The sequence below is a fragment of the Galendromus occidentalis genome, unplaced genomic scaffold, assembly GCF_000255335.2.
Source record: "Galendromus occidentalis unplaced genomic scaffold, Mocc_1.1 scf7180000077546, whole genome shotgun sequence".
NCBI lineage: Eukaryota > Metazoa > Arthropoda > Arachnida > Mesostigmata > Phytoseiidae > Galendromus > Galendromus occidentalis.
The window spans coordinates 5,903-17,083 of record NW_003805534.1 but is presented as its reverse complement, the minus strand read 5'-3'; the positions used below and the strand labels follow the sequence as shown (position 1 = coordinate 17,083).

The 11,181-nt window shown below is 48.8% G+C and overlaps 2 protein-coding genes and 1 pseudogene across 2 annotated transcripts; 1 reads left to right on the top strand and 2 right to left on the bottom strand.

The window, feature by feature from the left end:
* Window positions 1-2,138: 2,138 nt before the first annotated feature.
* On the bottom strand, window positions 2,139-4,756 carry LOC108864955 (uncharacterized protein K02A2.6-like; annotated as a pseudogene).
* A 3,041-nt stretch (window positions 4,757-7,797) lies between these two features.
* Window positions 7,798-9,177, top strand: LOC100908333 (jerky protein homolog-like). Its single transcript, XM_003748628.1, has one exon. The coding sequence runs from the start codon at window positions 7,798-7,800 to the stop codon at window positions 9,175-9,177; it is 1,380 nt and encodes a 459-aa protein (XP_003748676.1).
* Window positions 9,178-9,906: 729 nt separating this feature from the next.
* On the bottom strand, window positions 9,907-10,997 carry LOC100908191 (replication factor A 51 kDa subunit-like). Its single transcript, XM_003748627.1, has 3 exons — window positions 10,937-10,997; window positions 10,478-10,821; window positions 9,907-10,380 (listed from the first exon to the last, which is right to left on the bottom strand). Exons 1-3 carry the CDS (start codon window positions 10,995-10,997, stop codon window positions 9,907-9,909), a joined length of 879 nt encoding a protein of 292 aa, XP_003748675.1.
* Between the last annotated feature and the right edge of the window lie 184 nt (window positions 10,998-11,181).

The following is an 11,181-nucleotide window of genomic DNA, read 5'->3' as shown; positions in this document are numbered from 1 at the left end:
GATCGGATCGTCATGATTATCTGATTAGCGTATCAGCCCTCTTCGAGTGATAAAACGTCAGACTGCCCCCTTCTCCCCACGAATCTTGCGTCCTCAACAGCTTCCTGGTCCCGTCCGTCTCCTAATTCTTCGAGCGCCGCCGGTGCGACCGCTGCGACTCCTTCAGCTGCCTCTTGAGATCCTTGTTCCACCATTACCGCCTGCACTTGTTCTTGAATCTCCACCTGAACTCCTTCTTGGATCTCCGCCTGAACTGGTCCCTGGATTTCCTCCTGATTTTGTTCCCGGATCTCCGACTGGTCTTGTTCCTGGATCTGTCCTCGGGTTGAACTTGATCTTCTCGCATGGCCCGAACTTGCACTTGAATTGAGCCGCTCGCTCTCCCTGTGGTCATGATTGATGCCGGACAACTAGATGCCGACGACTCGATGCCACATCCGAACGGCACCTGGTTCTTTCAAGTGACTTCTTGAGGCTGTTCTTCTCATATATATCCTGCAGTATCAACCGATTCGGAGTCAGGTCTGCCGCAGGCGCGATGACCTCTTGTGGCTTCATTTCGCCACTGACAACCTCCCAGACGTCTGAGTCATATCCTAGATACGTTGGTACCAGTTGCCTCCAGGCCATGTAACTTTCACCAAATCCCGACAGTTCGACTAGGCAGAGCGAGGCCATCCTCGAATTTGGACTATCCGCCGTCACCGCTCAGGGCGTCGCCGCAGCTTTCGCCTTCGACGTATCTGCCTCTGTCCGCTGAGACAATTCACTCCTCGTCGGAATGATCAGAGGGTTACTCTATCTACTCGATAACTACTGCAACTTACGGATGTCTCGGGGTTGAGCCTCGGGTAATCAGAGCAGCCCTTTTCAGCAGTTGGTTCACAGAGCTATACGTGCTGATAACATGTTCAGGATAAACTCGACGGTGGATGCTTTTGGACCCACTGATCTTTATTCCAATGTCATAATCATACGCATGCGTATGATTACGGTAAAATCATAATCATAATCACGGCGAAAAACTGCCCCACACTGCACACTGGTGTCGGAAACGCAGCGTCAGCCTGGCTACCGCGCGTTCTTACTCTGACAACAACACTTCTGGCGGGTCCACTTGCTGTTCGTGGGTAGCCCCAGACTGGGCTCGTCCTTCGGTTCCCAGACAACACATTAGATGCGCGACTTTCTGAGCGTCCGAAATATCACTACCACGTGCGGTCAGGTAGAACCCAAAAGACTCAATCCACTCGTCGAAAGGAATACAACTAGGTACCTCCGGCATTGGTAAGAGCGGTGCTGGCGGAGGAACGTTCGTGGCCATCTTGATTTCACACGGATTCGTCAATTGACTGCGCCAATTTAGAGTTACAGGCCGAATCAAACAGACACGAGACGTTCACCGAGTTCGGTCCACGCGCGAGTGGTGAACGTCTCTACTGTTTTTCTCCGGATGCTATCGGTTCCCGCCAGGCGGCGCTATCCCGATCTCCATCCACGGCTTTCACAGATACCGCACCTGGCCGAGTGTGTATTGTACCAAAAAGTCATCCTGACAAAGGATGTACGCTTCATCAGACCCAGCGCATTTCTCCCAAAGCCTTCAGATGATGAAAGTTCTGAGTTTCTCGAACCCACATCAGCTCCTCCTGAAAAATCCGCTTCTGAAAAGAGTTCTGAAGAAGAAAGCCAAGAAACAGAGACGGCGAGAAACTTAAGACTTGAAGCCTCCGAAACGATACGAAATTGAGCTCAATGAAATAACATATCTGGAATCGAATAAATATAATGAGTCTATGAGATCCATCCATGCACAAGAATGGCTACGTGCCATGCAGGACGAGATGGACTCAATGGAGAAACATGAAGTATGCTCTTCAGAGGACCCGCCCAGAAATAAACGACCTATATGGTGTCGCTGGGTTTACAAGATGTCGTCACGCGAAAGAGACGATTATTCGTCGTCTATGAGACTTAGCGTACCTGTCGGCTGCGCTGCTTCATTTATAGCCTCGACCCGACGCCTCCCCTAAGTTGTTGAGCCTCCTGGCACCCAACAAGTGATTCTTCAGTCATCGTGACCAAGACGACATGGTTTCACCCCCTCGTTGATTCGCGTGGAACGTCTGGGTGAATCTTCAGCTTTCTTGGTAATCTTCTCCGAAGGATAGTTGATGGAGCGAGGGAGGGAACATGTACCGTAGAGGTTCACAGTCTCCAACTGCTGTCTCCTTCGCACACGTCGCACTTGCTTGAGTATCTTCCAGCCGGGGCTTGACTTGATTCGCGTGTCGAATCCACCCGTTCCCGTCGACTCTTATTCTGTAACGAACTTTCCCCAAGCGCTCGCAAACAATTCCGGCTGCCCACTTGGGTTTTGCTGGATTCCGGAAGTCTTTCGCGAAAACGATATCCCCCTCGTTGTAGGCTCTTTCTCGGACTCCATGCCGTCTATCGAAGTTCTCTTTGTCACTGCTTCGGTCGACACCTTCGGCCGAACCTGGCGTCACGAAACTTTCTTTGAGCAGGGATAGAGTCGTACGCAGCGATCGTCTCAAGAAATACTCGGCTGGCGTTTTGTTTTGTGGACCCGGGATGCTGCGATAGGTGAAAAGCATCTTAGCTAGAGCTTCCTCCGAGCGAATTTTCTTGAACATTCGTTTGAATACATCGACGAATCTTTCCGCCTGACCATTAGACTGCGGATGGAACGGGGGCAAATGCAAGCGTGTAATTCCACGATTTGCACAAAATTTCGAGAACTTCGACGCGCCGAATTGGCTACCGTTGTCCGCGACCAACACTTCCGGATTACCAAATCGTGCGAAGATCAAATCCAGTGCCGCCAGAGTAGAACAAGTCGTCGCTTGCCTTAAACAAACGATCTCAGGCCATCTTGAAAGAGCATCTACCACGATTAGAAACATAAATCCATCGAGGGGCCCTGCAAAATCGATGCGCACGCGCTGCCACGGTCGGTCAGAAGGGTGCCACGAGCGTAGCGGAACCTTCCTTGAATCTCTGTTCCTCTGAACACAGGCCTCACAACCTTTAACAGTCTTTCCGATGTTCACATCCAGCTCAGGCCAACATACGAAACTCCTGGCTAATGTCTTCACCCTCGTTATTCCGGGATGCCCTGATGTAATTCTGTCAGAATATTTTCTCTCAGACTCATAGGAATCACAACTCTATCGCTTGACTTGAGACATCCACGAACCACCGGAAGCGTTTCCCGGCGATTGTAGAACTCCCGATTCACCTTCTGCGGCCACAGGGTCTGAACATGTTTCATGGCAACGTGAAGCAGCTCATCCTTTGAGGTTTCCTTTACCAATCTTGTCTTACTTATCGGGAGACCGGTCATTCGTTCGTGCGGCAAGACATTGATTCCTTCCTCGACAGCACCGATCACAGCGTCCTCTTTATCCTTGTTCTGCTGATGAATCGCGATCAGCCTAGAAAGGGCGTCTGCTTGACCGGAATCCGTGGTCCTACGGTACTCCACGGTGAAATCGTAGCCGAGTAGCATCCTAGCCCACCTCCGTAAACTATTAGCGGTATATACAGGTATGCTTTGCTTACTACCGAAAATAGCTAAAAGCGGTGGCTGATCGGTGAGCAACAAGAACTTCCGTCCTAGTACGTACCTATGGAACTTTTTCTCGGCGAATACGAGCGCAAGAGCTTCCTTTTCGATCTGGGCGTAATTCTTCTCCGCTTCGGTTAGCGAACGACAAGCATGAAAAACCGCTTTTTCGCTTCCATCAGCGAATTTGTGTGATAAAACCGCCCCAATTCCGTAAGCACTTGCGTCTGCTGCCACGATCAAGTCCTTCTTCGGGTCATAATGTGTCAATAGCAAATCTGATCGGAGCATTTCCTTGACCACTCCGAAGGAACTTTGACTCCGACTCGACCATACGAACTTAGTATCTTTCTTGAGTAAATCATCCATCGGAGATCCATGTTGTCTCATCGCCGGCAAATAAGCGCTGTAGGACGTGATCATTCCCAGCAGAGCTCTCAGCTCATTCTGATTTGTAGGAGCTGGCATAGCTGCAATCGCCTCCATCTTCTCTCACTTTGGTTTCCGACCCTCTCTCGAAATGATCTGTCCGAGAAATTTGATTTCTGGCTTCAGAAAAGAACATTTCGCTAGCTCGATCTTGAGGCCATATTCCTGAATTCGTTTGAAGAGATTCTGAAGATTGTCATGATGCTCTTGCAACGACCTTCCAGTAACTACCGAATCGTCGAGATAGGCAGCGACACCAGGCAATCCAGCTATGAGCATATCCATCATGTGCTGGAAAATGGCCGGAGCAACTTTCACGCCGAAAGGAAGTCTGTTATAACGGTGCAGACCCTTCGGAGTATTGATTGTCTCGAATCTTTTGGAATCCTCTTCGACTTCCACTTGAAGATATGCCGCAGCCAAATCGATGTTAGAGAAGAAAACCCCGCCAAACATTTTCGTTAGAATGTCGTCCACCGTCGGCAGAGGATGATGATGATCTTCGAGAAGGGCATTCAGACCGGTACTGAAATCCGCGCATAAGCGTATCTCCCCTGTCTTCTTCAGCACAATGACCACAGGTGCTGCGAAGAGTGAGTGCGTAACCGATGAAATGACGCCCATTTTCTCCAAACGATCGATTTCAACCTCCAGCTTCGGCAATGTCGCATATGGTACTGGTCGACTTTTCCAGAACACCGGAGCGGCGCCCTGCTTCGTTTCGAATCTCGCTCGCATTTTTCATCGAAAACTTCGATGAGCCTCTCTTTTGAGTTCTCTTCAGCCAATCGCACCCCAATAAGTTAAGCTCATGGGAAACGACATAACATCTCCTTCCGAACTCTTCGCCGCCCAGCTCGAACTCGCGCATGAAGTAGCCTCGACTATCGATCTTTCCTTAATTCGCCGCTTTCTTGACAAACTCCACTTCGCTCGGAGCCGGCTTTCCAAGCTTTCGCCATGTTTCAGCGCCTATGATGGTCACATCTGAGCCGGTATCGAGCCTCAATTTGAGCGTCTTCCGATTTATCTTGATTTCCTCATGAACACTTTCCTGATTCTGGTGGTCGGCATTCAATCCACCGATGGTCACCACCTGCACCTTCCGATCCTGTTTCATCGTCTTGTCCTTCGAAATACGCGGATTCCCTTCTGTCCGACCGTGGCAGCGCGTGCATATCGATTTTGCAGGGCCCCTCGATGGATTTATGTTTCTAATCGGGTTAGACGCTTTTTCAAGATGGCCTGAGATCGTGTGTTTGAGGCAAGCGACGACTTGTTCTTCATTGGCGGCACTGGATTCGATCTTCGCAAGATTCGGCAATCCGGAAGTGTTGGTCGCTGACAATGGTAGCCAATTCAGCGCGTCGAAATTCTCGGAATTTTGTGCAAATCGTGGAATTCAACTCTTGCACTCGCCCCCGTTCCTTCCGCAGTCGAATGGTCAGGCGGAAAGATTCGTCGATGTATTCAAACGAATGTTCAAGAAAACTCGCTCAGAGGGGCGGAGCTCGGGGGAAGCTCTGGCTGAGATGCTTTTCACCTATCGCAGCACCCCAGATCCACAAAACAAAACGCAAGCTGAGTGAGTATTTCTTGGGACGACCGCTGCGTACGACTCTATCCCTGCCCAAAGAAAGTTCCGTGACGCCAGGTTCGGCACTCATCCTCGTCGCCAGTTGTCGTAACGTGAAAGAGACTACTCTTCGTCGTGTAGTAGACTTAGCGTACCTGTCGGCTACGCTGCTTCATTCATAGCTCCGACCCGACACAAGATCAAAACCGACCACAGCGGGATTATAGATAAACTAAGAGCTCGCTTGGTCATACGGGAAAGTTTCCAAAAGTTCCCGGCAGGTAGGTGTCGGAGACACTACCGTAAGTATGGACGTGAAACGCCTTAAAAATCATCTATGCAGACTTTATGTTCTCAGCCGCCGAGCTCGTTGCAAGCAAAGGATCCTCCAAAGCTGAGAAATCGACTGTGATATCCTACAGCCTATAGAGCGGCTGCTCCACTAGAAATTGCAGCCAGCTTCCACAGTCGATTTCTTGACGAATTTTTCTGGAAATGTAGCAGCCGACCATGCTTGTCGGGACCCGAAGCTCCATATCGAACAGTTATCATTCGAATCGAGGCTCCCGTTTTGTCACCTACGTCACACAGTGCTCCAGAGCGGCCAAAAATCAGGTTCGCCACCGAATGCTTCTAAAACGATTTCTCAGCATGAGTCTCGATGCCCGGTCTCCATTTTGGGTCTCGGAGGCTGCGCGTTCGGTGCGCGGAGCATTCCAATGGCGATGTTTTCTGACGGGAATTCATCCCAGAATATGGTTGTCCGAATGAAAGGAGAAACATTCCTCGAAGAGAAAAGGAAAGGAAAAGAAAGAAAAAGGAAGAAAAGAAGGAAAAAAGAAAAAAAACTGAGTCCAATGAGTTCATTTCAGGTGGCTTGGCTTTGCAATGCTTTTTTTTGCTTTTTTTTTTGGCTTGGCTTTGGCTTATGGGTGTCGGGCCAATGGGCTGTAACCTTGCAAATTACACACTGAGCCATGTGAGGCACTTCATTGATGATCTGGATAATCTTGCCGTCGATCATCGATAGGATCATTTTGAAGTCCACTGAGAAAGTTTATTCTCTTATTGTTACCACGAATGTCTCGCGGTCCGATATCTCTTCTTCGACTCGAGCTACGTGTGCTTTCGTGCTTTGATCACTTCCGGTGTTTCCTCTGTCAGCTCGAATCTAAGGGGTCGACAATAGTTCGTAGATGAAGGCTTGGGATTGTTCCAGAAGATAACCGTTTCCTCAGAAGTCTTGCTGAGTCGGAGAGAGGTCACAGAAACGATAAATAGATTACCGTCCGAAAGAGAATAACACAAGGTCGCCTGTATGTACTCCGAGTGACAGAGGATCCATCGCAACCCCATTTTGACAAGAAAGTCAAGTGCTCCTCCAACAGGTTGAATTCTGGCTCCGGTAGCGAGCTTAGTAATCGCTTCACAGAGTGCTCTAGGAGATCCTTCAGCGGGACGGAAGCATGCTTCTCTGTTGCCTCGATGTTAGTCGGATAGCATTGTTCTTTCCAGTCAGCACCTAGTTGTATGCAGGGAAAGCATCAAGACCGAGCTCCCTCTTCAATTCAAGTCTCAGATCTATGTATACAGTAGAACCTCGATTATATCAACCTCGATTATTTCAACATTTTCCGGACCGAACTCGATTACATCAAGCTCGATTATATCAAGCCTCGATCATATCAACCTTCGATTATATCAACCTTGATTATATCAACCGCGAATTCCTATCGTCGGAATTCAATTCATTGGCATGAGATCTGCTTGGCGCCACATGGCATTCTCTGCTCGGACTCTGAGAAGGTGCCATCACACATTGTCTCTTTCGAAGATCTTCTAGTCCGCTCAGAACATCGCTGCTTGTCATCCGACATCGGAGAGAGCTTGCTGTTGGCTTGTCGAAGCGAGCCGGAAGACCACATACTCAACGTTGTGCTCTGACAGAAGTTAATCGGGGAGATCTTGTTCTCAGAGTCAGGGCATCGCGATGGAATCTGGCAGGAAAAAGAGGACCGTGCTGACTCTCCAGCAGAAAAAAGAAATCCTAGTGTGCCTGGATCAGGGTGAATTGCAAGCGACTTTGGCCAAGAAATTCGGAGTCGACAAAAGCACGATTTGCTACATCAAGAAGAATGCAGATCAGATCCGACGGTACGTTCAGTCTCGAAGTGAGCAATTCGGCCCCAAAGATGCGTAAGTGATGAAAACCGCCGAAAACGAACTTCTGGATGCGGCTCTCTTCCTGTGGTTCCTTCAGAAACGTCACATTGGATTTCCACTCTCGGGCCCGATCATCTGCGCCAAAGCTCTGGAACTCTATCCGAAGCTCGGCGGAACTCGAGATTTCCGAGCTAGCAACGGTTGGTTGCAAAAATTCAAGAGTAGGCATGGCATCCGTGAACTAGAAGTACAAGGGGAAAGTTTGTCATCAGACGCAGAAGCAGCTGGTCAATTCGTCATCAAATTCAGAGCTGCTCTGAACATCGGAACTTTCGACCCTGAATTCATCTATAATGGTGATGAAACAGGACTGTACTACAGGGCGCTACCAAGCAGATCGCTAGCAGCGCGCAATGAGCGGTCGGCGCCGGGACGGAAGGCGAGCAAGGATAGGGTGACTGTTATGACATGTGCCAATGCCACAGGCAATCACAGGATCCCCATTCTATTGATCGGAAGGTCTCAAAATCCAAGATGTTTTCGAGGAGCGAGCATCCCGCTTGTTTATCGAGCGCAAAGAAAATCATGGATGAGTCGAGACATTTTCGTTGACTGGTATGAGAACACTTTTATCCCAGCAGTCGAAGAACATCAGAAGATCATAGGCAAAGAAGGAAACGTATTGCTCATTTTGGATAATGCTCCTTCGCACCCGCCGCTGACGACCATGGAGACCAAGAACGGAAAATTCACCGTCACATTCTTGCCGCCGAATGTAACTGCTATCCTTCAACCGATGGATCAAGGCGTCATTGTCGCCCTGAAACGTTTATACCGTAAACAGCTGATGTTCAGGATGCTCTGTCTTATCGAGAATGACGCAGCGGCGGCGTCAGGGAACCTCAGTAAGTTAATTGATCTCAAAGATTGTTGCTTGATGCTGTCTCAAGCGTGGGCTTCAGTGAGAACCTCAACCTTGCGGAATGCCTGGAACAAGTTGATGCCAATCGGCTTCGGAGGAGAGCCTGCTTTCATGGACGATTCGTTTGAAATCGCAGTTCTCGGGGAGAACTTGCGACAAGATCCAAGATTCGCCGAATGCGACGCGACTGACATAGAGGAATGGTTGGATTGCGACTCGGAGGAAACTGGCAACCAAAATCTCAACGACGAAGAAATCATCGAACAAGTGCTGGCAGCTTTTGGTGAGGGAGAAGGCCCGCAGGAAGATTTCGAGGAAACTTCGGAGGATGAAGAGGTCTCAGACACTCTCTTCGGGCTCCGTCCAACCCCGATGCAGGCGGTAGAAGCCTTCGACACGGCAATTCGATGGTTGCGTGGTCAGGAAGAGTGCGAAGCCGAGGATCTTCTTCGACTGATCCGTCTTCGAGATGTAGCGTCTGTGCATGGGAGGAACTGAGCAGTTGACATGATTGCGGGAAATACGAACCAAGGATGATATCATGAGGATTGTCTTTCCTTCCAAAATCGAGCTTGTTCAGAGAATTTACAGCTCCCAACTATGAGTTAGTTTGTTCCTATGGGACCTCGATTATATCAAGCCCCTCGAAGTCAACCCTCGGTTATATCAACCTCGATTATTTCAACTCTCGATTATATCAACATTTTTTGACATCAATTAGTTGATATAATCGAGGTTCTACTGTAGTTCCTTCGCCATGTTCAGATCGAGTTAGAGTTGTAGAGCCTTCAGGAGATTGACGCTGAATACAAGTTTTGCTCAATTTTTTTTCTCCTTCTCTTTCTTTTTTCTTTCTTTTTTCTTCCTTTCTCTTTCCTTTTCCCTTCAAGGAATGTTTCTCCTTTCATTCGGACAACCGTATTCTGGGATGAATTTCCGTCAGAAAATATCGCCATTGGAATGCTCCGCGCAGCGAACGCGCAGCCTCCGAGACCCAAAATGGAGTCCGGGCACGGAGACTTATGCTGAGAAATCGTTTTAGAAGCATTCGGTGGCGAACCTGATTTTTGCCGATTCTGGACCACTGTGCGTCAGAGTCAGATTGCATTACAATTGTCCACAATTCAGGTTGTTACAATCCAGGGTCTTCCAGGGATACCTGATCTGGTGTCATTCTCAAAGAGCAACGATTTTATTCAATCAATTTGATTGAGACCATCGAAACTATCAGGTAGAATCTTCGTCTGCTCTAGGAACTGCTACATCCTCGAATTCGCAATTGTATCCATCCTTTTCCCACCACACAGTAAGCTCGCTTAGGCGATCATCATCGGGACATTCTCTGGCGCTCTTGTATGCTGTTCCGCTCGTAGGGGTCAGGTTCTTCTTCCCCTTATACTCGCGTACGGATACGTTCTCAATATTGATCGCTCTCCCTTCCTGACCATCTAACTCGCCAACATTCTCCGACCATAAGTTGAGAGTAATAATCCTTTTCGTATCATCTTCGAGAACATCGTTCTGCTTCTGTCGCGTTTCTCCATCTCTACACGAGAACGTTTGAGGTTCCGAGACTTCATATACTATGAAGTTTATGCTTACGTTTTCCTTTAGACTTGAACTTTTGATCTCGGCAATCGTTATGCTTGTCACATTTTCCCTTGGTAGATCATTTCCGGGAACTTCCTCAATCTTGCTTATCTGATTGATGGGTCATATAAATTAATGTTCTCGTTCGTATCTTTCGCATTCTCAAAATATGGATCGATAGATAGTTGTTATCATCGCAGTGATGTACCTTGGACAACTGGAGCTCGAAATGGTGATCTGTGACCTTATACTTCGGGTTGCAGGGTTTCTGCCGGAATGCGCTGAGCTTATAACATTCTCCCACATTGATTTGCTTGTACACGTTCTCACAATCTTCGCCGGCGACGATGACATTGATCTGTGCCGTTGAGTCTACGACGATGAAAGAGAAAATCTCCCCTCTGCTCCCATCTCTCTGCCAGCTCCGCGCCGGTGTCTTTGATTTGACTCGACCCTGCACTTGACCTCCTACTTGGTCCATTGTGATATCGATGATATTTTTGGGCGTCCTGCCTTGGGAACTGCTGCTTTGATCATCGGGGACTTCTGGGGCTTTTTGATGAGGAACTTCGAGCATTTATTCATCCGTTCGATGCATTCTAGATTTTAGAGGAACGTAAGATGTGGATCTATCACGCTATTATGATTCTTTTTTGAATGTACTCACCTCGTTTCCTCTTAAGAGTAGCGTTTAACTTGCCCGCGAGGGATTTCGACGGACCAGCCATTTTCGTTGTCGCACAGCTTGTCACCAATGACTCGCACCAAAGGACTGATAGGTCGTCTGTTGCTTCCTTTTATAGGCCACTAGCGCTCCCGGTCGCCGCTTCGCGGCGACTCGGTATCGCTAGACTCACTACACATGCGCTAGCTCCGAGTGCGCTGGCTCCGAGTGCGCTAACGCCGAGTGCG